Below are 26889 nucleotides of genomic sequence, written 5' to 3' on the forward strand. Positions count from 1 at the left end.
CAAAATGATAATCCAACTTTGAGGTTAAGAGCTTCCCACTTATAATAATATATGATATATGATACTATATGATATGATCATATGATGAACAGAAGCTCTCAATTTATAGGAATGAAAAATGTCAAAAAAAAAATCTTGTATTAAATTATCGGTTGCCAATTTTCAACATAGCAGATTTCTTTTGAAAAATATTTGCGCACCTTTTAAAATTCTCAAAAGATGGTGCATTTTCTTTCTCATTAATGGGTATGGACCCACAATCACCACTACCAATTTAAATCTTTATAAATAGACATGTGCCTGTGTGAAGTAGTAAATTGAACAAAATTTATTTATGTAATTCACTTCTCTTACTTGCTACTACTGTTATCAAACCTTAATTAAGCTTATTATCACGTCTTTAGTTTTCTCTTCTCCTTGTGTGAGGCCTCTTGTGAAGGTTTGTGAGGTAGCTGCTTGTCATTTTAGCGGCCCTTCTTCCTTCTTAATTATGATCTTGTTCTATTCTAGAAATAATGTCATTTGAGACTTATATTTTTTTTCGATTTTGTTATAACACATTAGAGGCTTGTGCACGTGACAACCAGGTTTTGGGGTATTTTTAACTTGATTATAAATTTCCGCATTTTTTTTTTGTGAAGGCTGAGTTTTAGGCTGACTTGTCTTGGTGGGATAAGACGAGTGTCATCACGTCCATTTTTGGGTCGTGACAATATGATTGCATTAAGATCTTGATTTATGCATGAATTTAAATATAACTATTACTTAATATTTAATTAATTAAATAGATATTAATATTTAATTATTTTAGGGGTAAGATAAGGGCAAAATGGTAATCTAATTTTGATGTTAAGAGCTTTCCACTTGTAATAGTACTAGTAAAATTATCCACGCTTCGCGCGAGAATTTAATATCATGAAATTTATAAAATAATACTTAAAACCTGTCAGCCTTTTAAACTAAACACTATATTATATATCTTACATACAAGATTACGTAGTAACAAACATTAATAATGTAAAGGAAAATGAAAATTATTACATCTCATCATTTATCCTTAATAACATAAGCATAAATTAATGACAGTAAAATTACTTACCAGAATTTATAACATAAGCAATGGTGTTATTGAGCCACTCAACAGGAGCAAAGTACACAAATATTTAATTGTGAAGAAGAAGAAGAAGAAGAAGAGGTTCAGAATTTTCGTTGTTATAAAATGAGAGGAAATCCCTCTATTTATAGACAACAAATGGTAGTGTGAACAAATATTTATTGTGCCTTATCAAAAAAGTTTCAACTATTTGGAAAAGTTTCAACCCTTCGGAAAGGTCACAACCTTTCATAAAAGTCACAATTTTTCATAAAAGTCGCAACTCTTCATTAAAGTCGCAATTTTCCATAAAAGTCACAACTTTTCATAAAAGTCACAAGTTTTCATTAAAGTCACAACTCTTCATTAAAGTCACAACTTTTCATAAAAGTCGCAATTTTTCATAAATTTCATAACTTTTAATGAAAGGGGAAGGCTAGTTTTGTAAATAAATAAATTAAAAGGGAATTCTAGTTTGTGATGGCGCCATGTAGGTGGGGCCTAAGGTTCTCTTTTATATATATATATATGATATGATGGACAGAAGTTCTCAATTTATAGGAATGAAAAATGTCAAAAAAAAATCTTGTATCAAATTATCTGTTGCCAATTTTTAACATAGCAGATTTCTTTTGAAAAATATTTGCGCACCTTTTAAAATTAGTGAACTTATTCGCGCTTCGCGCGGTTATAAAAAATGATAAGATGTCATTATATATTTATCCAGATATTTAATTGTTTTCATAGAGAAATATTTTAGTAGTAGTTGGATAACTTCCAACAAAGTCATAAGTTACTCTTTTGAACCATTAAAATATAATTAAATTTACAACAATTTTTTATTTTGTATAAAATAAAAAATAAAGAGAAATCATAAAGAGAACTATAAAAAAAAAAAGAATGCAACATTATTTTTACCCTGCTTACAATCCTAATCATTAAAAATAAAATAAAAAAATACGAAATCAATACACAATCTTCCGAACTCCTGTCGACATCCATTTCCACAAGTTGATCACTATTTAATAGTTTTGTTCTTCGAGTCAAAATAAATGATGAATAAAATAAGTATTGAAAACATAACAATTTAAAAGACTAATGTGATCATTTATCCAAAGTCTTACAATGCTTTTATTTATAGGACTATAATATGAATAACAAATAATGCCAAGAATATGACTACTAATTATTTTGAGATTATGATAGTAAAATTATGAGAGTAATGAAAATAATGAACATTTAGTTTTGTAATAAAGAATATAAATGAATAGTTAATTGACATATTTATTATTCTACAATAAAAAATAGAGAAATTGTAAATGTAAAAAAGAAGAAAATAAGCAGAATTCTTATCCAAAAATTATAATAAAGATGAAAAACTTAAGAAACTCAACATATTATTGTGTAGGTTTTAGTGTTATTTAAAACTTGTAATGAAGTATTTTTTTTAATTGAAAATTCATAAAAAAAAATATATATTTAGACATTTTTGAGGACCTAACAAAAAAAGAAGAAGAGAAGAGATAATAATGTCTAACAAAGTCACAAGTTACTATTTTGAACCAAATAAAATTATAAATTTACGACAATCAAAACTTTATATAAAATACAAAATAAAGAGAAATCATGAGAGAACTATAATAAATAAATAAATAAATAATACAACATCATTCTTAATATCTTAATTATTAAAACACTAAAAAAATTATCAACATAATAAACACTAAAAACATGACACTTAAGTGGAGTAGTAATTGAAACATTCATTTTTGTACAATAATAATTTAAAAAAAAATTGTCAACCAAAGATATAAAAGAGGAAGAATAGAAAAATTGAAAATAAAATAATCATCATACATTTCTCAAAATAGCTTTTTGTAAGTGTGATTTTAAGGAGTTATAAATTTATAAATTAAACTAATTTGAAGGTTATGAATATGAAAGGTTATGAGTTATAAACATTATTATATTAATTAAGATTTGAATATATGTAATTGAAGAGATGTGAATTAAAGAGATGATTTTATAAAATAAAACAATTGAAAAAAATTAGAGAAAATGTCAAAAACCACAAAAAGATAAATCGGATCATTGGTCATTGAAAGGTGCACATCACTTTTTTATTATCTAGCTTTATATATAGAGAGATATTCTTTGTACAGTCTCACATTTTAATTTTGGATAGTGTATGTTATAATAATTCAAAATAAATGTGTAATAAATACGTAATAAAATGGGCAATGAAAGATTAATATGCCTAATTACTATAAATATAAATTATTTAAGCAATTTTTTAAGTAGGATAAAAGAAATCAGAAAACAAAAGCAGAACAGGCAGAATTAAGTAATGAAAGTTTTATGGGTAATTTGTATCCATAATTTAATGGACAAGTAAATATTTAGAATTTAATGTGCAAATAAATGCACAAAATGAAAGAAAAACTACAAAATGAAAGAACAACTATACCGTAACTTCTTGCTAGCGTATATGGCTTTTGTTAGCAATAATTAAGCAATTAGAATTATCTATGGCTCGAAACAATAAATAATAAATAAAGAAAAAAAAGTAGAAAAAATAAAAAGAAAGAGTAAAGGTGCAATGAAAAATATCAAATATAGAATAATTTATTTAACTATGTTTAAATAATTTATAAAAATATATTTATTTTAATTTTTTTCCTTATGTAGTTTTAGTATTTCACCTTTATATTATGAGATTATATTTTTAATTCTCGTTTAACAAATTCATTACATTTTTTTCTTATATATAAGTGTGTATATCTTTTGTAATTTTGATTATTCATTTTAATACTTTAATTCCCTACTCTCAATTAAAAAAAATAAACTAAGAGAATAAGTAAGGAGAAAAATAAAACAAAAAATAACGTGCCTTAAGGATCTAAATTTATTTTCTTTCCTTTTTATGTTTTATTATTTATTTACAATTATTAGATTTTTTCTTTTCATTTCATTTTTCTTCCCTTCCTGCCTTTTTCTTTTTATTTCTTTCCATTTGGTTCAATATCTATTTATTTACAATTATTAGATTTTTCTTTTCATTTCCTTTTTCTTCCCTTCCTGCCTTTTTCTTTTTATTTCTTTCCATTTGGTTCAATATCTTTTTCCTTTTATTTTGCAATTTATTATCTTTGCTTTCTCCTCATTCTTCTCCATTTATCACGCCAAATTTATTTTATATTTTTAAAAAGATAGTCATAAATTTATAATTTTTGAATGACCTTTCATATCATTTTAATGTTTTATATAGTCCTCATTTTTTAAAACCAAAAGAGTAGAAAGAAAGAAATGACACTTTATAGGGGCTGCCCATTCTCATGATTTTGCTATTGATTGTCGATTTTAGGTATATTGAGCTTTTAATTTTTGCTGATATAAAAGAATCAAATTCATACAAATATATTCTAATGAATTTATTTATGCAAACAAATCAAAATTTCAATTTAAATGATGCGGTTAAATTTTTCTGGCCTGATTCTTCATTTCTATAACTTTTTGTTTTCTATTACAACAATAAATATATTCGTTCAAATATGAATGTTGATCATATGGAGATTGTTATATTATCTTGTATATGCCCAACTTTATGTATATATAAATATAGTTTACAAAAAAAAATACAATTGGAAGGTAGGAATATTTCTCATGTGTCTCAAATGTGATTATTTATTATTATACTAAAAATAAGTAATTGCCATTAACATGTCAAAATATGAAGAACTCTGTTTTCTTCACATGATGCAAACATATTATTGATAAAAATGACAATAAAAATATTGCCAGAAAACATACCTTTCAAAGTGTATTGTCATTAAAATACACATGACCTTCAAAAAACATGAGGAAAATTCAAAAGAAAGAAATAACAATTCAATGAAATTTATAGTACTAGTAGAAGAACTTAACCCATCACCTTGGACTGCTTCAGATTCCATCTCCCAACTTTCAGTATACAAAAATGTTTTTCTCATATTTCTTTTCCCAACTTCGTTCTCTTCTCATTTGAGTAAACTTCTTTTTCCTACCAAATGAAATTTGCACTATCAAAATAAAGATGGAGATTCCTTTTACCAAATCTAAACCGTCAGCTAATTAAATATTCCTTTTACCAAATCTAAACCATCAGCTAATTAAATAATAGTAATTAATTATGGAAAACAAAAGACATGCTGATGATTTGAATTAAATGACTTTATTCTGATCAAGTAAGGTAGAATATAGTTAATTTTTTAATTTTAATTTAATTAGAAAATGTGAAAAATAATGCTAGTTAGAGAGGTGTCACATCACCTTTTCTATATCCAGCTTTATATATATATATATATATATATATATATAAAAGAGTCAAGTTGAGGACGACCAAGGACAAATTTGTCATTTCATAAAAATTCTAGAATGTTTGTTTCTATGTTATGGCATCAAAAAAGTGGTAATAGATTTATAATGATAGTACAACCAAATATATTTTTCTAAATGTCATGTATATCCTAATGATGTGACATTTAATATGGACCCACCACATTTTTATATTAAGATATTATAATTTATTTTAAGTAATATTCTTCTATTATCATAAAGTAAAGAACTTCATACTATGAGGTCACATAAAAATATTCATACCAATTTTTCATAAAACATCAAATTTGTAAATTTTCATAATAAAATAAATTACATATTATAATAAGTAAATAAATTTATAGAGTGAAATTTCTTTACACTAATATGTATATGACATAACTTATTTAAATGTATAGTTTGTATTCTATTTTTTCATAAGTAATTTTCAACTATAAGTAAATTATATATTATAATTTTCATGTTGTTTCATTATGACAATTAACATTTCTATCTATTATATAGAAGAGCCATGAGAAGGACGATCAATGGCATTTTAGTAATTTTAACATCATTTAAGGGTAAAATAATAATTGTGTAATTAGTGATCAAAATGAAAATCTAGAAGAATTCATATATTGTATGTCTTTACTTTTGTTATGGACCCATAAAGATATTTTTGTAATTTTGTTAAAATGAAGAATTTCTATTAGTTAACTTCTTACAAACAATAATAAATGCTAAGCTTGTTTTGACATATTTTAGAAAGAAAATTTTGAACTAATTTAAAATAAAATGTGTTTGAATAGTTAATATTTTGTTCCTAAAAATACTTTAAAAGATATTGTGCAAACATATTTTTAATATTATGTTACATAATATGACCACTAAAATTGTATTTTGATCATTGAAATAGTCTTTAAAATGACGTATCAATATTTTTTAATTAATTTGAAGAAAATATCAAATTTTGTGACTAAAAAAATAAAAAATGTTTGACTATCAAGAAATTAATGATTTGATAATGTATTCATCGAAAGATTAAATTTTTTTTTTTTTTCATTTCTATAAAGGATATTTTCTTAATATAATATAATAAACTATTTAATAGAGAAAAATTGACAAGGAGAAAGTTTAACATTCAAATTCTAAGGAATATTAAAATACAAATTAAAGAAAAATGAGTAGTTAAAAAATAAAGAAGAACGACAAAATACAAAGTCAATAGAAAAGGATTTTGTTGAAAAATATAGAGGAACAAAAAAACTAAATAAATTAGGAAAAAACAATCTGAAAAAGAAAAACAAGTATATTGGTTATTTTGTCGGGGTAAGATTCAAAGTTTTCTTTTACGGCATGATATTAAGAGTGTAGTATCAAAAAAATTTATTAATGTAATTTAGAATATAACATTATGATAATTGTTATTGTATATAGAAAAAAATTGCTTTCATGATTGTTTTTATTGGTGTGGAGTTAGAAATAGTTTTTTTAATAAATAATTTTAATATTTAGAATATAATATTACGATAATTGTTATTGTATATAGAAATAAAGTTGATTTCCTGATTGTTTTTATTGTTGTGGAGTTAGAAATCAATTTTTATTAGTACTTTCAATATTAAAATCAAAATAAATAGAAGTATTTCTATTTATCGAAGACAATAATAAAATGTATCACAAAATTCATCGACAAAGCAAACTACAAACACAGTATACTAAAGTTGAACCAATAGAGATTTAAAAGACTTTGAATCGATCTTTACTAATTGATTGATCAATGATTAGTATTTTATCAGATGCAAAGCTTATGGTGCAAATATTACAAAAAAAGATAATAACATAGTGAAAAATAGATACCACTTGCAAAATATATGTAGATCGATGAACTCTTTTAAAGACATCAACATTTGATATATTCCTCGAACACGATATGTTTTAACTCATAATCTAACACAATTCTCTATTTCCTTGTTGCATAGAATTTTTCAAAATTCAACTTTCTCAATTTGGGTTGTAAACGACGCATTTATGTCGTATGAGCATTTGAAATAGATTATTAAGTGATATATTGAAGTTGTTTACTGAAGAAAAAAAGAGAGTATAAAGTACAAAAATCTCATATCTTTGGAGGCTAATTACATCCTATTTCGGAAATTTCCTCAATTACAAAAATCTCGAATGTTTCATTGTTTACGAATACATTCCTTGATTTTCCGATACATTGCAAATGATAGATTACTCTATGGAAAGGATGTATCTGAGAGGAGATAGGTATGTATCCGAGAGGGGATAAATGTATCCGATAGGGAATAAGGATGTATCCGAGAGTGGATTATGATATCATAAGTTGTAAATTTTGTAATTTTCCAATAAAATATGTAAAATTATATTGGGCCCGTATCACGGGCCTTAAATTATCTAGTGTATATATATATATATAGATTCTCAAAAGATGGTATGGACCCCACAATCACCACTATCAATTTAAATCTTTATAAATAGACATTCTGTGTGAAGTAAATTGAACAAAAATATTTATTTATGTAATTCACTTCTCTTACTTTCTACTACTGTTATCGAACCTTAATTAAGCATATTATCACGTCTTTAGTTTCTCTCTACTCCAAACTCTATAAAAACTAAGTTGAAAAAAATGGATGAATTTGGTGGTGAGGTGGAGATTACACGTCGGAGTGACAATCATCATCCTACTGTTTGGGGAGATCATTTTCTTGCCTATGCTAATCTCTTGGTAAATTTGAATGCCTAGTACATGTTTTAATTTGAGTTTATGTTTTATGTGTCGGCTGAGTAAATATATTTTTTTCAACACTTTCAAGTTTCAAGTCACTTGAAAATATTTACGGATAAGAAATATATTTATTTACACGCATAGGGAGACAATGAATGGGAAGAGAAGGAACACAAGGATCTAAAAGAAGAAGTGAGAAAAATGCTAGTGATTTCTCCTTCCAAATCTTTGCAAAAACTTGAACTTATCAACACAATACAATTGCTTGGAGTGGCATACCATTTTGAACATGAGATTGAGGAATCATTGAGTAACATCTATAATGGTTATGAAGAATGGATTGGTGAATTTGCTGAAAGTCATGACCTTCATGCTGTTGCTCTAAGCTTTCGATTACTTAGGCAACAAGGTTACTATGTCTCATATGGTAAGTAATACGTCATTCCATCTAATTTATGTGATACAATCTGACAAAGCTTGTTTGTAGATAAGAGTTTTTTAACTTTTACACACTAGCGTGTGAGTACATATTTTGAAACAGATGTTTTTAGGAAGTTCACCGATGACCAAGGAAATTATAATAAAGCAATGGTTAAAGACATGCAAGGATTATTAAGCTTGTACGAGGCAACACAATTCAGAGTACATGATGAAGAAATTTTGGATGAAGCCGTTAATTTCGCCACCACTCATTTGAAGTTATTGTTGCCTAAATTGAGTAATTCTCTATCGATGCAAGTCAGCTATGCCCTAAAGTATCCAATCAACAAAACTATAGCTAGGGTAGCAACTAGAAAATACCTATCGTTTTATCAAGAAGATAAATCATGTGATCAAGTGTTATTGAATTTTGCAAAACTGGACTTCAATACATTGCAGAAGATGCATAAAAGGGAGCTATGTGATATCACAAGGTAACTAGCAAGATACACAATCAATAATATCACTACACTGAATTTTTTTATTTTTATTTTTTAAAAACATTATTGATTTTGAGATTTAACTTTACATTTTAGGTGGTGGAAAGAATTGAACTTGGCAAATGAACTACCTTTTACAAGAGACAGAGTGGTTGAGTTGTACTTTTGGTCTTTGGGTGTGTACTTTGAGCCTCAAAATAAGGTTGCCAGGATTATACTAGCCAAAGTGTTATGTTTCGTTTCAATTACTACTGATGACATCTATGATACCTATGGAACACTGCATGAACTTACTCTCCTCACAAATGCTATAGAAAGGTATTTTTTTTTTTTGATAAACAAGATTATATTATTAATAACTAATATGTATCAGTACAGAGCAGTGGCAGATTTACATGTCTGCTATAGCAGGGGTTATTACTAGTACTATTACAACTATCTGATGATAAACTTGGCCTTTTCAGCTTAACAAAAAGCGTCCCAACTTTGTCTGCCTCAACTTTCTTTAAAACACACAAGGGAGAGATAAAATTAATGATTTCCTCACAGTCCACATTGACCTCTAATGGCACTAGATTGTTTTGTTTTGCAAGACGTAACCCCTGTAAGAGTGCCCAGAGTTCCGCCTTGATGTTGTTTGATAAGGCTAGGTTACCCATGAATTCCACAATCCATTTACCTGTTGTGTCTCTAATTATTCCACATGTTTTCCTCCCTTACCAGGATTGCCAATGGATGAGCCCGTCGCCCGTCTGTGTTTAATTTAAAGCCCTTTACCGGAGGTTTCCACTTAACGTAGATTACTTTTGGTCTAGGTGGAAACATTAATTATAATATATCTACGTTTCAGTTTATTTTCCTAACATTTCTTTTTAGTCCATCCAAATGACAATATTTTAAGGGCCCAAATGCTTATTCAATTTCAATTTCAAAAATATTACTTACGAAATAAAAAGGATTAATTACTTGAGTGGATCCCTTTTAAAAAATAATTACTTATTTTAAATATATTATTTAATTATTACCATTTATAGCAATATCTAACAATACTATGTATTTTATTATATTTATCTTTCTGTCTTGCCTCTTTTCTTTTTTTTTGTCTCTAGCCTTTTCAAATTTGTCTCTCTTTCTCGCTCTTTATCCATTTCCTTCTTTCTTTCTGTTATTCTTTCTCCATTTCTTTCTTTCTGTACATTGTTCTTTCTCCTTTCTTCCTTTATGCTGCTCTTTCTCCCTCTCTTTCTATTGTTCTTTCTCCCTTTCTTTCTCTCTCTACTTTCTTTCGTATAGTAGTCAATAATTTGTAGACGGAATAAAATTTGTATCAATAATTAATTGGACAAGTAATCTAATCGTAACAAATGAAGAGATATAATAAACTGCAAAATGAATTAAACTTGAATTTAAAATGTATTACACACATATTAAAGTTGAATTAGATGAGAATTAAACATGAATGCAAAATATAGCAAACGAAAGAGCATTCTATGATCCGTAAACTGAATAAAACTTGTATCAATAATGAATTAAACAAGTAATCAAATTGTAACAAATCAACCAATAAAATGCAAAATGAATTAAACTTGTATTAAAAGTGTATTACACTAGTATTAAAGTTGAATTAGAAAAGAGTGTAACATCCGGCAATTTGAAATAACTATGGAAAAGCTTGAAATTTGAAATAGTCATTTTTGGAAAATAATGAAAGGAATTCAGAATCTGGAAAATTGGGCTAAGTCCAGAATCTGGAAATTTGGCTAAGTTCAAAAATCTGGAAATTTGGCTAAGTGTGGAAATCAGTGAGTTTTTGGCCAACTTTGAGTAGTCGTAACTCCTAGCTCAGGATGAGTTAGGAGTAGTTCCAGTTATAGTTGTGAAGCTTGTGAAACGATCTTTCTAACGCTACCGAGTTTTCTCGATTCCGAGTTTTTATGAGCGAGTTATGCCCTTTGAAAGTTGGGGCAGTTGGCAGGGAGTCCGTCCGGAAATTTAAGGGCATTTTGGTCTTTTCACAAATCATTTCTTTTGAGGTTATATTGTTGTGTTAGGCTGTTTGTGGATCATTTTTGTTCCATTTTAAAAGAGAGAAAGTTAGGGTTCTTGAGAGTGAAGAAGAGAAGAAGAAGAGAAGAAGAGGAGAAAGAGGAGATCAACAAGTTTCCGTCGTGGAATTTCGTCGGGGGTGATCCCTATCAAGGTATGTGAGTTCTTTAGTGTGGGTTGATCCTTTCCCCCACACACCAAGCTCATTTTATTATTTGAGAAAAGATTGGATTTGTTGTTGAAGTTGTTAGTTGTTGTTGATGTTGTTAGTTGTGTTGCGGAAGTTATTGTTGGTTGTGGGACATGATTTGGTTGTGTTCTTGAGCTGAAATCTATTATATATTGAGGGATTTTATGATCCTTAGTGTTGGTTGGTTCATACCACCCCCCCCCCCCACACCTACTCGTTTTTAATTCCAAGAAAAGATTTATTTTGGTTGTTGAAGTTGTTGGTTGTGTTGTTGAAGTTCTTGCTGATTTGGGACAGGATCTGGTTGCATTTTTTGAGTGGAATCCACTGTATGTTGAGGGGTTTATGACCCCAAGTGTTTGGGAAAAGAACCTTTGAGGTTGAGAGGGTTTAGAGTTGGCAACATGAAGGAGAAAAGTTGGGCAGCTTGCCTGAAGCAAGTCTGCGTCACAGATTTGTTCCCTCTGTGAACAGAATCTGTTATGTTTTCAGAATTAAATTTTGAAATTTTTCTTAAGTCTAGCTGTCCTAAATTATTCCTAATCATCATGGGGTCTTTCCAAACACAAATCATTACCCTTGAATTCATAATCCAAGTCAAGTGAAGTTAGTTTCCAATTCAAGTGAAGTTAGTTTCCAAGTCAAGTCGAGTTAGAAGTCAAGTGAAATTAGAAGTCAAGCTTAGAAGTTAAGAAGTTAGTTCAAGCAAGTCCTCCAAGCTTTTCAAGAGTCTTTATTGAACGTTTTAACTTCATTCTAACGCTCAAGTTGCAAGTCAAGTAAAGAGTAAAGAGTCAAGAGTTTAAAGTTGAGTTCATTTTCTCAAAGTTATTAGGGAACTATGTATTTCCAAAGAAGTTTTAAAGAAATGTCTTTACATTTAAACAAGGTTGGAAACTGAGATTTCCAAAAGAGCCTTCGGGATAGTTTTTTTTTTGAGTAATTATCTCAATCAGCATATTAAATATGTTTTAAAAACATAAGAGCCAGTACATTTTTGGGAGTAGTATCGAGCACCGAATTGGGGGAGCGTTCAAAGAACCCACAGCCCCCATAGAACCATGTTAGCCACCATGGGTAGAAAAGGATCATACTTTTTAGATGAATCCTTTTCATATTAGACTAGTGGATCCATTAGGCAGTTCAGGTCTTATACCTTTGGCCGGGTATAAGATGCTCTGGCAGCGTGAGGTCGATCGCTGTATCATCACTATAGCTCTCATGTGATGGTTGTCAGTTAGAGAAACTCCCACAACAGTTATTGTATTTTCATTCACAGATATTATTGTATTTTTATATACATCAGTTCATTGTATTTCTATATACATTTCAGGCTTATTGTATCTTTGCATACACACAGAGTTTATAGCATGTTTTAAACAATCTTTCTTTATATTGCACTTGTTTTAAATTGCCTTATATTGAAAGAAGTCAGTCAGGTTGAGTTGAGTTGAGCCAGGTAAGCTATTCAGTTTCTTCCAAATTTCCTTCTAGCCTTTGTTGCTTAGTTTTCCAGCTCGCATACTCGTACATTCCATGTACTAATGCTAGTTGGCCTGCATCGTTTGATGATGCAGATTCAGGTACCCCATATCAGCATCCTGCATGTCGTTGATCCAGCTGAGCACTCCAGAGTCAATGGTGAGCCTCCTTGCATTCCGGAGGACTCAATTATTTTGTGTTCTTAGTTTTTGTTTTATTAGGATGTTGCGGGGTCTGTCCCAACATCCATCTCAGTATTTTAGAGGCTTCATAGACAGACAGTCAGTCAGTTAGTATTGAGTCTCTCATCTATATATATATGTAAATATTCTATTTTGAGATTCGAGTTGCCTTTATGGCCATATTTTATAAGTTAAGTTGTTTTGTAATATATATTGCATTGCATTGAGTTATTCTGTTGGGTTAGGTTTCCGTTGAGTTAAGAAAGCCAGGCCAAGGGTTCGCTTGGGGCCAGAAATGGTCTCCGGGTGCCGGTCCCGCCCAGGGTGTAGGCTCGTGGCGTGACAAAGAGAATTAAGCATGCATAAAAAACGTAACTAATGAAAGACCAACAACGGTCTGTAGAGTGAATTAAACTTGTATCAATAATGAATTAAACAAGTAATCTAATAGTAACAAATCAACCAAAAAAGTACAAAATAAATGTGCATTAAAATTGTATTACACAATATTAAAGTTGAATTAGAAAAGAGAATCAAGAATGAATGAAAAATGTAACTAATGAAAGACAAGACAATAATCTATAAACTGAATTAAACTTATATTATTCATGAATAAAACATGTATTATATGTGTCTTATAAATATTTTTTGGTTTGTATCACTAAGAACGTGAGTGATGTTTGCAATATGTATTAAAATGTATTGTGCATGTATTATAAGTGTGTTACCTAAATTACTTTAGTTGATATCATTAAAAGGGAGTGAAGTTTGCAATATGTATTATAAATGTAGGATGTATTATTCATGATTTTAATACAATTATGAAACATATCTAATACAACTTTAATACAAACGCGATATAGTTCCGTAAACTTCATCCTTTTCGAGTTTCAATCTAATATTTATCCTAAAATCAATTCTAAACTTAACCAAACCCTCTTGAAATTGAGATATAAACTTCAAACGATATTTTCGATTATTCGTAGGAACAACCTATCCAAACTAGCTAATCGCAAACGAAAGAGTAGAAAGTAATCTAATCGTAACAAATGAAGAAACATAATAAACTGCCAAATGAATTAAACTTGAATTAAAAATGTATTGCACACATATTAAAGTTGAATTAGAAGTGAATTAAACACGCATGCAAAATGTAGCAAACGAAAGAGCATTCTGAGATTTGTAAAATGAATAAACTTGTATCAATAATAAATTAAACAAGTAATTTAATCATAATAAATCAGCCAATAAACTGTAAAATGAATTAATTTGTATTAAAAGTGTATTACACAAATATTAAAGTTGAATTAGAAGAGAGAATTAAGCATGGATAAAAAATTTAACTAATGAAACACCAGACAATGACCTATAGAGTGAATTAAACTTATATCAATAATGAATTAAACACGTACGCTAATAGTAACAAATAATAAACTACAAAATGAATTAAATTTGCATTAAAAGTGTATTACACAATATTAAAGTTGAATTAGAAGAGAAAATTAAGAATAAAAAAAAACATTACTAATGAAAAACAAGATAATAATCTATAGAGTGAATCAAACTTGTATTATTCATGAATAAAACATGTATTATATGTATCTTATAAATTATTTTGGTTTGTATCACTAAAAACATGAGTGATGTTTGCAATATGTATTAAAAATGTAGTGTGCATGTATTATAAGTGTGTTACGTAAATCATTTGGTTGGTATCATTAAGAAGAGAGTAAAGTTTGCAATATGTATTAAAAATGTATTGTTCATGAATAAAACTTATATGTGTCTTATAAATTATTTGATTTGTATCACTAAGAAAATAAGTGATGGTTGCAATATGTATTATTAATGGATTGCTTATGAATAAAACTTATATTATATGTGTCTTATAAATTATTTTAATTTATCACTAAGAAAATGAGTGACGGTTGCAATATGTATTAAAATGTAATGTGTGTGTCTTATAAAGGTATTATTAGTGTGTTACCTAAATTATTCTTGTTGGTATCACTAAGAAAGGAGTGAAGTGTGCAATATGTATTATAATGTACTATTCATGAAGAAAACATGTATTATATATATCTTATAAATTATTTTGATTTGTATCACTAAGAAAAAAAGCGGCGTTTGCAATATGTATTACAAATGTATTGTTCCTATATTATAAATGTATTATGAATGTGTTACTTATATTATTTTGGTTGATACCACCAAAAAAGAGTGAAGTTTGTAATATGTATTATAAATGTATTGTTCATGATTTTAATATAATTTTAATACAATTATGAAACATATCTAATACAACTTTAATACAATTGTCATACAGTTCCATAAACTTCACCTTTTTCGAGTTTCAATCTAATATTTCTCCTAAAATCAATTATAAACTTAACCAAGCCCTCTTAAAATTGAGATATAAATTTCAAACAACATTTTCAATTATTTGTAGGAACAATCTATCCAAGCTAATCACAAATTCGTAAAATTTCAATTAATGAATTCAAAATTTGAAGCTTTATAATGACCATTAATGGTGAACTCTTGTTGCTATAAGTTTACAGATTAAAAATTTTTGCTTGAAATTATGATTTTGAACAAATTTTCATCTTTTCATTTTTTTTTCCGTCGTATTTTTGGGTAAAAATAATGAAATATGGGCAAAAATTGATTTGAAGATAGTTATTTATATGAAAATTTCAAAGAAGAAGAAGAATAATTTTTTTTACAAAAAAGAAAGAAAAAAGCGGAGGAAGATAATAATGATAGAAAAAGAGACAAAGAAGAAGAATAAAAAAAAAAGGCGAAGGAAGATGGAAAAAGGGTAGAAAGAGGCAAGCGACTGTACAGTTTCTTAATTCCAAAAAATTGTTATATTTAGTTAGAAAAATTATATTGACATAGATAGTAAATATTTCTTTAATATAGCATATTTATGTGATTTACCCAAATAAAAATATTTTCTAGTTTATTAGGAAAGAAAATTTTATCGTTATTTAGAAAAAAAATTAATGATGGTATACAATAATATATCATCAATTCAAAATATATACAAGGTTATAAATTAAAATCTTCAAAGTTGAGTCTCAAATCCTATGATTAAACTCCTACTAAATTCAGAAGAGGTATTATGAAATATTTAAAATTATAAGTTTCAAAATATTATAACCATACATATATTATAACATATTTATACACACAAAATTTGAAAATATTTCTTCCTTTATTAAACTAATCTTTTCAATTTTTGTGAGAGTAGCGCTTACTTGTTTGGAGGCGGCTCCTCTCTAGTGCTGATCTCTCCAATTTCTCTCAGTGCTATCTTGTACAGTTGACACGTGTTCATTTTATTTTTGATGGACCAGATTAATTTTCTTGACCAAATATCATTAACCATAGTTATTACTAGTTCTCTTCCTCTCTTCTCTCTCCTCTCTTTCTTTTCTCTGTCAATTTAATTATGCAACAAACCTTTCCTTAATCAACAAAGAATTTTCTTTGTTAGCAAAAATATGAAGATTGCTAACAACAAAATTGCTTTTTCTTCCCATTATTTTCACACTATGATATAAGAAGACAAAATTCAAAGGATAGTGTTATAAAATTTTAAAAATTCAACCAATGAGACTACTTTGAAGCTTGGTTTGGTGACAATGGTGATTCACAAAACTCCGTCGTCTTTTAAGTAACATTAATTTTTTTCAATTTGGAGTTTCTACAAAGGCCAACTAAAGGACTTGGAGAGGGCATGAAAAGTGGGTGGGAAAATATGTTCTCATATACTTTTTTTTTTTAAAAAAAAACCTCCATTGGATTCTTTGGGTTTCTTCTTCTCTTTTGGTATTTATAGCTGTAATCTTTAATTGGGGATACTCACTCCATTTCAGTCTTTCTCTTTTCAGACTTTCCCTATTTGTTCATATGTAAATGGAAAAAAATATTCTGATTTAAAATTATTGATCTGATTTAAATTTTCAGTTGTTTGATTTCCACGAATGATGTTTAATTGCTCTGTTATTTGGAGAGTTTTGGAAGGGAAAGAAGTGTTTTGTGATGACTGAGAAAGGAATGGGAAGAGAGAGAATTAGTAATAACCATGGTTAATGATATTTGGTCAAGAAATTAATCTGGTCCATTAAAAAATCAAATTGACACGTGTCAATTATATAGGATAGCACTGTGAAAAACTGAAGAGATCAGCACTGGAGAAGAGCCTCGTCCAATTTGTTCCATGTAATAATGTGTAAGTAATGACACCACCTATATTTTGCGTATACAATAGGTGGAACATCGATGCTGCAGAAAATCTAGCGCCATATATGAAAATCTTTTACACTGCTCTCCTACATCTTTACAAAGAAGTGGAGAATGAGTTGGCAAAGGAGAACAAGTCCTTTCGAGTCAACTTCCCTATTAGTGAGGTAAGTAATTATGTGATACATATTAATTATTACTCCTAATAATCCAACTTTCTATTAGTTCAAGGGCGGAGCTAAGTGTGGGTTCAGACAAATCCAATAGTTCTTAACTTGACCGGTTGACCCTATATTTGTATTAAAAAAATAAATAAATACAAATGTATATATTAACTTTGTGAACCCCTGACAAAACTAATTAATGACTAAGTGAGAAGGAAGTGGTTATTGTAGAAATCTCACTTCTAGGATTAAGAAATCTCACGTCTAGGATTAGAGAAATCAAGGATTGTATTGATGAAAAATAATGTTAAGTACATACTCCTTATATAAAGAGAGAATTGTAGAGTCCTACTACAATACTTATTACTACTATAATAATAAAACAATTATAAATAATCTAATCCTAGTTGTACTATAATCCTAATCGTAATCTAATCCTAGTCGTAATATAATCCTAATTAATATAAGTAGTCTAATCCTAGTGCGACTCTAATTCTACATCAGTGTTGTAAACTCGTCAGTCAGCTTCGTTGGACCTGTTCCTTTGACATGTTCCAATTATCATCTTTCTTCATCTTCAACACTTCATTATAAACACGTCAGTCAGCTACGTTGGACCTGTTCCTTTGACATGTTCCAATCATTAACTTCCTTCTTCTTCAATACTTTCCCTCAAGCTAGTGAGTAGAAGAACGATTACTCCTAGCTTGCTTTGAATACCCAACAAAAAAAAACTTTGAATACCCAGCAAAATCTTGTTTTGTCGATGCTTTGGTATGAATGTGATATCTAGTCGTTGCCTGTGATAGTTCATCTGCAGATTGATACGAGTAGTTCCACCAGTAAAAACACTTAAGAACAATATGATTATTCCTATAACATATTTGACATGAATCAATACTATTCTTCTCTTTATTTTCACTTTGAAAACTTTTATTGTTCAGAGAACCTGGTCCATATTGACTGTTCTGAGAACCTGTTCCCTGTCTAACAAGCTTGAAACCTGTTTCTCTGGAGTTAATGTTGTTGTTTCCTCTTCCCCTACCTTTTTGAACAGATAATACCATGTTATGGTTTTGTTGTGGCACATTTTCTTCATCTTCCCTTACATCAAAATTCGTGAGAGCATAAATAAATTGATGAAGGGTGAAATATGATCCCTTACCTAATATGACAAAGGTCTTGTATTTGAGACCTAAACCTCTAGCAAAATTAATTATTTTTGTTGCTTGAATATAAGATTTTTCCAAGCATTCTCACATCTCCTTAGCAGTTGAGCAGCCCACAATTAGGTACATGTTTTCTTCTGTCAAGGTGTCTGAGATCCAACTCCTTAGCAACACATATTTCTCCTTCCAATCATCAATGATGCCACTATCTTTTGCATCCTTCTTAACAACTACAACTTCCCTAGCAGTTTGTCCACTGGAACAACTACTTTTAATTGGTTCATAGATGAGATACGTTAGTTTCATCACCTGAATCAATTGGAATATTTGTGTCCTCCCTATGAGGTAGTTTGTTGGCTTAAGTTTAATGGAGCAAGCGGCAATGAGTTGGTGAAGTGAGGAGGTCGACATAGTTTTGGTAGAAGTGGTCATTGTAATTTAACGTGTGGTTGTTTTTTTTTTATCAATACTCAGAGAGCGGAAGAGCTTTTATTCTCTGATACCATGTAGAAATCTCACATCTAGGATTAGAGAAATCAAGGATTGTATTGATGAAAAATAATGTTAAGTACATACTCCTTATATAGGGAGAGAATTGTAGAGTCCTAAGTTAACGATACTTAGAGTCCTACTACAATACCTATTACTTCTATAATAATAAAACAATTATAAATAATCTAATCCTAGTTGTACTATAATCCTAATTGTAATCTAATCCTAGTTGTAATATAATCTTAATTAATATAAGTAGTCTAATCCTAGTGCAACTCTAATTTTACAGCAGTGCTGTAAACTTGTCAGTCAGCTTTGTTGGACTTGTTCCTTTGACACATTCCAATCATCAGCTTCCTTCATCTTCAACACTTTGTTGTAGACACGTCAGTCAACTTCGTTGGACCCGTTTCTTTGACATGTTCCAATCGTCAGCTTCCTTCTTCTTCAACTGTTATGAAAATGTTTTTCACGCTAGAGTTGATGCGTTTACTTAAATGTCTTAAAATTTAGAATCCCCAAACTCCTAATCATGACTCCGCTTATGCGGCTCTCTCTCATTTCATGTGTCATTCATTTTTAAAGAGAGAGAATAATTAATTAATTAAATAATTAATTTCAGATGAAAAAGTTGGTGGGAGCTTATTTACAAGAGGCGGAATGGTTTCATGGGAACACAATCCCCAGAATGGAGGAGTATATGAAGAATGGAATTGAAACTAGCGTTATCCCAAATCTTACTGCTGCTTCTTGGTTAGGCATGGGCGATGAAGCAACCAAAGAGGCATTCAAATGGATTACAACTGAACCTCCAATTCTCATCGCTTCCTCTATTATTGCAAGATTGTTGAATGATATTGTATCACATGAGGTATATAAATTCTCGCATCTTCTCTATTTTTACAACAGTTATTTACTCGTATTATTTTATATAATATAACTCGAAACATCAAGATGATTTCATATCTAAAATTTGGAATTGTTTAGAGGTGATTTCGAGTTGATTGAGAGTAAAAATTAATGTATACTTCATGCATAGCTAAGCTATATTTAGTTTTTATGTGTATCATAATGCATAGTCAGTGTATAGCTCATGCATAGATACACTGTATTGTATAACCAATATATATTGTCTAGGAAAAAATTACGTGGATGAGTTACCTTTTAATAAATAATTACTGATTTTAGCGATACTTTTTTATTTATTACCATATATAGCAATACTATGATAAATCTGACATATGTATTAAAAGTAAATTATGTATGCAATATATATGTATTATAAATGTTTTAAACTATATTATGCTTGTTTGGTAAGAAATTGACACATTGTATTAAAATGTGTGATAAAATATATTATCCATCAATAAAACTTGTATTATATGTGTTTTACAAATTGTTCTCTGTAAGATGTATTAAAACTGTATTATAAATGTATTCATAGTGATCAAGTGAAAAAAATGTTATTGCTATAAATGGTAAATATTTTCTTAATATTGTATATTTATGTAAGTTTTCCTATTTTCTATGACTTTTGGCAAGCTATAGTGTATAGTCAGTATATACTTTCTATAATTTTTGGCTATTTTTTATGTAAATAAAACATGGCCATATTTGTTATAAATTAATTACTTTATTTTTTATATTTGAAATTATATCTTCTTCTTCTTATTATTATTATTATTATTATTCATCAGTTATTACTTTTATAGTATTGGTTATCCTTACTATTTTAGTTATTAATATAATTCGTTTCTTGAGTGGATGTTCTATAGAAAATCACATGTCTATTCCTTCAAAGGTAAGGGCAAGGGTAAGATATGTGTACAATTCATTTTTTTAGGCTTTATTTATGAGAACACACTAGAAATATTATTGTTATTTTTTATCTTTTTATTTCTCTTGCAATCTCGGCTCTCGTGTACTTGTTTGTCTAATGGTTGTTGCTCAAGTGATACGCAGAGAGAAATGGAAAGAGGAGATGTAGCTTCTGGTATTGAATGTTACATGAATGAATATGATGCCACAAAGGAAGAAGCTTACATGGAGATGAGGAAAATAATAGAGAATAATTGGAAGGATTTGAATCAACAATGCCTAAAACCAACAACAGTACCAAGAGTTTTGCTCATGACAGTGCTTAACCTTATTAGGACGTCAGAATTCTTTTATAAAGATGAAGATGCTTATACTTCTTCCAAAAATAACTTAAAAGACGTCATTTCTATGGTGCTTGTTGATCCCATTAAAGTATGAAAGCAAATTGAAGGACAAAATAAAGAAAATGGAATAAAGAAATTGTAATCCTCTACAATGCTTATATTTCTTTTGCACTTAATTGTGGATGTTTATTTGCTACTCCAATAAACAGTTTTGTAAACAACATTGCATGCAACTTTTGTTCTTCTATAAATAGAAAGTCATTTCTGTTCATTTATACATCACTTTGAAGTTGAGCAATATATCAATGTCTCTCTAAATACTTTTCTCTTGTGCATTTACTTTAAAGTCTTTCGTTATTGATAAAAAGAAATTAAGAAGAAAAAAATAAACTTCCACTTTTTTATTAGTTAATTAAAGGAATTTCGAAAGAAAAGAAACAAGAAAAATATTTCTTTAAAAATAATAATTTTGTTAAGTTCATAAATGTTCGTTGTTAATAGTTTGGTTAAAAAATGTCTCTATTATTACACAAATAAAATATTTTTAAGCCAACAAGCCTTTTAGCAACAGATTAATATTAGTTGGTATTTGGTTGATAACTCAATTTGCCAACCACTTCGATTAATTTACCACCGATTTTTGTTTGTTTATAATTGGGATTGCTTTTATAGTGAGAATTACTTGGTCGAAATTTGTAACACCCCGAAAATTTCTAAGCTACAACCCGAATCATTATATAACACCTCGCAACTCTATTCTTAAAATTCGAATTGTTCATGTAACACTTCGGGCTTTGAAAAGGGCTAAAGAGGAGTAACAAGCAAGTTCACAAACCCAAAATGGACCCTGGACCCTTCACGACACCCTAAACGGTCCGTTTAGGGTCCACGGCCCGTTTAGGGCATGGTGGTCAACCGTCCAAGGCTGACAAGGTGGGGTCACCTAGACTGGATCCTAGACGGCCCGTGGTGGCTTGTACGATCCGTTTAGGGGTCCGTACAAGTCACACATAAGTTTTTAGGTTTTGGTCAACTTCAAACGATCACATCTCTCAATACATAATGAACTAGGTGGTCCCATACCTATTAAATTAAACGTTTTTGAGTTCTCTTTCCAACGCCACCAAGTTTGACTCATTTCGAGTTTGGATTAAAATGTTATGCCCATTTTAGTGAAGCCCTGTCGGGTAGGTGAAGCTTCACGGCCGGTGAAGTGTTTCACGGACCGTGGAAACTTAAACGGTCCGTGAAACCTCCCTTAAAATATTTACCCTTTAATGCCTCATTACTTTCATACCCTTTTTTATTTTAAAATGACATATATCTATTTTTATTCATGTGCTGACATTATGCTAACGCCAACGCCCACCTTTTTTTCCTCTGTGATACCATCACCGTATATTACATCATATGAATATATTCTTATGGTATCAACGTGTAACTGAGCAACATCTTGATTGAAGGACTGCTTCTTCCTCCTTGATACCATCAAAATATAGCATACTCTAGTGGTATCAATGAGTAACTGAACACTGTTTTCATTGAGGTTTGTTTCAATAATTTTAAAACAATTTTTAAAAAAGTCATAATTTAGATACAATTTTTTTTAAATTTGCAAAAAGAGAAAAAAATAATAAATATGTATTTTCTACTTATTTAGAGTTAAATAGATAAGATTGTGACTTCAATAATTTTCTCTTAATTGTTTCTTATTTATTTCTTATAAAAAGATCCCCCTAAAGTGGTACATTTACCTAAGAAACCCATAAAAGAGAGAAGAGAAAGTTACATCCGAATATCTTTGGATCATGTAGTTTACAATATATATATACACAATGTATATATAATGTATATTTTATATTAATAGAAATATACATATACATACATATTTATACATACCAATATACATAAATATACACAATATACACGCACCATGTATAATCGAGTATATATGTTAGGTATACTTCGACCATATTAGATAAATTAGAAAATAAATATGACCTTATAATGAAAACATGTATTAAAGGAAATACTTGTTCAGTAGTTTTCCTACCATTTTGAGCTTCCAGTTGAGAAAGGCCAGCTGTTATCAAACCTTAAGCATATTATTACGTCTTTAGTTTCTCTATTAATCCAAACTCAGTTAACAAGAAAATAAAAGAAAAATGGACGGATTTGGTGGTGAGGCGAAGATTATACGTCGGAGTGACAATCATCATCCAACTGTTTGGGGAGACCATTTTCTTGCTTACGCTTATCTCTCAGTAAATTTGATTGCCCAGTGTGTTCATGTTTTAATTTGAGTTTATGTTTTATCTGTTGGCTGAGTAAAATTCTGTTTTTTTACACTTTCAAGTCACTCAAAAATATTTACAAGTAAGCCTTTTGAAAAATATGAGATTTGTAATCTTGAAAATAATTAAGATAAGGTGATCTGGGACAACATATGAAAATAAATATGACCTTATAATGAAAACATGTATTCCCTTGCGACTAACACTGTGACAGTACTGTCTATGCTTTTGTCCATTTGTTTTCAGTTGAAACACTCTTGATCCATATTCTGTTTGCAAATAATTTTTGAAGCACAAAGAAATATTTATCTAAACAAAGTTATTTATTTACGCGTATAGGGAGACAATGAATGGGAAGAGAAGGAACATAAGGATCTAAAAGAAGAAGTGAGAAAAATGCTAGTGATTTCTCCTTCCAAATCTTTGCAAAAACTTGAACTTATCAACACAATCCAATTGCTTGGAGTGACGTACCATTTTGATCATGAGATTGAGGAATCATTGAGTGAAATCTATTATGGTTATGAAGAATGGATTGGTGAATGTAGTAACCTTCATGCTGTTGCTTTAAGCTTTCGATTACTTAGGCAGCAAGGTTACTATGTCTCATCCGGTAAGTAATACGCCATCCAATCTAATTTATGTGACATTAGCTGACTAGATACAACACTTAAAAAACAAAAGAAGCTTTTAACACTTTTGGTTTAAAACAGATGTTTTCAGGAAGTTCACCGATGACCAAGGAAACTATAATAGAGCATTGGTTAACGACATGCAAGGATTATTAAGTTTGTACGAGGCGGCACAATTCAGAGTACATGATGAAGAAATTTTGGATGAAGCAGTTAATTTCAGCACCACTCATTTGAAGTTAATGTTGCCTAAATTGAGTAATTCTCTCTCGATACAAGTGAGCAACGCCCTAAAGTATCCAATCAACAAAACTATAGACAGGGTAGCAACTAGAAAATACATATCATTTTACCAAGAAGATAAATCATGTGATCAAGTGTTATTAAATTTTGCAAAATTGGACTTCAATACATTGCAGAAGATGTATAAAAGGGAGCTATGTGATATCACAAGGTAACTAGCAAGATACACAATCAATAATATCACAACACTATTTATTAAAATAAAAATATAGATTTTTTATATTGATTTTCACATTTAACTTTACACTTTAGGTGGTGGAAAGAATTGGACTTGGCAAATGAATTAGCTTTTGCTAGAGACAGAGTGGTTGAGTTGTACTTGTGGTCTTTGGGTGTGTACTTTGAGCCCCAATATAAGGTTGCGAGGATTATACTAACCAAAGTGTTATGTTTCGTTTCAATTACCGACGACATCTATGATACCTAATATGGAACATTACATGAACTTACTCTCCTCACAAACGCAATTGAAAGGTAGTATGTTTATTAAATTAACGAAACAGAGTGAGTAAGCTTACAACTTTTATTTTGGCATGTAATAATTTGTGAAGTGTTGAAGGATGAAAAACATTCTCACATCGATGGTTCTTCTTATATGGACTTTGACAATCCTCCCCTCATGAATTAGGCTATATGCCATATCTTGCTACTGCTTCTTTGTTAGGTCTGGGCGATGAAGCAACCGACGAGGCATTCGACTGGATTTAGTTTACATAGAGATTTTGGTTCTTGTGTATATGATTATAATTGTCTAATGATTGTTGCTCTTATGGATATGCAGAGAGAAACAAAAAGAGGAGATGTAACAGGTGTTGAATGTTACATGAATGAATATCGCGTCACAAAAGAAGAAGCAAACTTAGAGATTAGGAAAATAATAGAGAATATGATCAAGAGAATGGAATAAAAGGAATTGCAGTTCTCTAGAATTAATGAATTATAGTTTTTTTTATTGGTTGTTTGCAATTACAAATGGAGTTACTTGCATCAATATAATGTTGTTTCACAATATATTCATCGAAATTCTTACTATAATATTAAGAAAATATTTTATACAACTTTATAACTTAACTTAAAAACCTAGCTAGTCATTGGTAAGGATTCCCCAAGATATTGATATAATGAAATACTTTCTCCCTTTAAAAATAAGTACTGCAATATTTTTAGCTTGAAAATATACCATTTATTTTGAAATGGAGGGAGCAATATCCTATTCCATCAACGCAGGTGAGGTATACAATGCTTTTTTATTTATGTAATTACGTTTAATTTAAAACCTTTTAAAGTAATGTTTTACTCTTTGAATGATTTACATAAACTGTATATAAAAAGGTGAAAATTGGGGCCAGTGGGAGGGGACAAGGTTAATTGGTTCGGAAAAGGAAGTAAGGAACTTATGAATTATTGGATTGCCTTAAAATTTATATATATATATATATACTAGCTATGAAATGCCCGTGTGTATGATTTTAAAAGAATAATTACGACTTCTTTTCTTTTATAGTTTGATTATCATAAACAAATATTGTTGCTATACAATAAAAAGGGGTTAATCTATAATAATATTGTCAAACTATTTTTATAAATACATAAAAAATTTCGAAGTACAAATGTCATGATAAGTATGTCATTAGAATTTCTCTTATGCTCAATTACGATACTCTCAATAATCTTGTCTGAATCACACACATGTTCTATCGATAAAGTCTTTCATCATACTTATATATGCCTAAGCAATATACATAATAGGAAATACGTACTTGAAAAGTCTTTGTGAGTATTGTCCCAATTTGTTTGTGTCTTACATATGTTTACAGTTGAAATTGAAACATGAACAAATTTGAGCCGAAATTTTGTTTTCATTGCTCTGTATGTCGTCGTTATGATAGTCCTTTACTACAAGAAAAGTGTAAATTACATGGGAATTTTTCCGGGGATTAGTATGAAAATTTGTAGAAAAATAAGTTTCCTACAAATTTTCATACTAATTCCCAGGAAAATCCCCATGTAATTCACACTTTTTTGATAGTGCTTAAGAGAAGAAAAGGGTGATGTGATTTGTCAGTCTCCTTTGTTTGCTTTGACGGTGAATATTTAGAGAAAGAATGATCTGAAAACTAATGTGTTAGTAGGTAAAAGAACTTGCTGAAATAATCATGTCACATGCCCTTTTGTGCGTAGTCTTTTACTGTCAACATTCTTTTACCTGGATAGTATTGTTTGCTAAAGACCTTTGTTCATGTCATTCTTAAGTCATATTCTAATTTTATGTACAAATAATAGTTAAAATATAGTGCTTTTAGTAGTGGCATTGCGAGCATAGAGAAGTCGAGGATAGCTTTCATAGAGGACTTCACTAATTTGTTAAGATCTATAAGGATAGCAACTGCTCTAGGGTTAT

At 29.4% G+C, this 26889-nt stretch overlaps 1 protein-coding gene and 1 pseudogene across 1 annotated transcript; both read left to right on the plus strand.

The window, feature by feature from the left end:
- The first annotated feature begins 8102 nt into the window (after positions 1-8102).
- LOC125810470 (sesquiterpene synthase 15b-like) lies at positions 8103-21353 on the plus strand. Its single transcript, XM_049489942.1, has 7 exons — positions 8103-8201; positions 8346-8628; positions 8743-9115; positions 9218-9439; positions 17301-17439; positions 19720-19968; positions 21060-21353. Exons 1-7 carry the CDS (start codon positions 8103-8105, stop codon positions 21351-21353), a joined length of 1659 nt encoding a protein of 552 aa, XP_049345899.1.
- A 2071-nt stretch (positions 21354-23424) lies between these two features.
- LOC125810471 (sesquiterpene synthase 15b-like) overlaps positions 23425-26889 on the plus strand; it is a 47979-nt pseudogene continuing 44514 nt past the window's right edge.

The sequence above is a fragment of the Solanum verrucosum genome, unplaced genomic scaffold (assembly GCF_900185275.1).
Source record: "Solanum verrucosum unplaced genomic scaffold, falcon-dt-bn FXZP01000118.1, whole genome shotgun sequence".
Taxonomy (NCBI): Eukaryota; Viridiplantae; Streptophyta; class Magnoliopsida; order Solanales; family Solanaceae; genus Solanum; species Solanum verrucosum.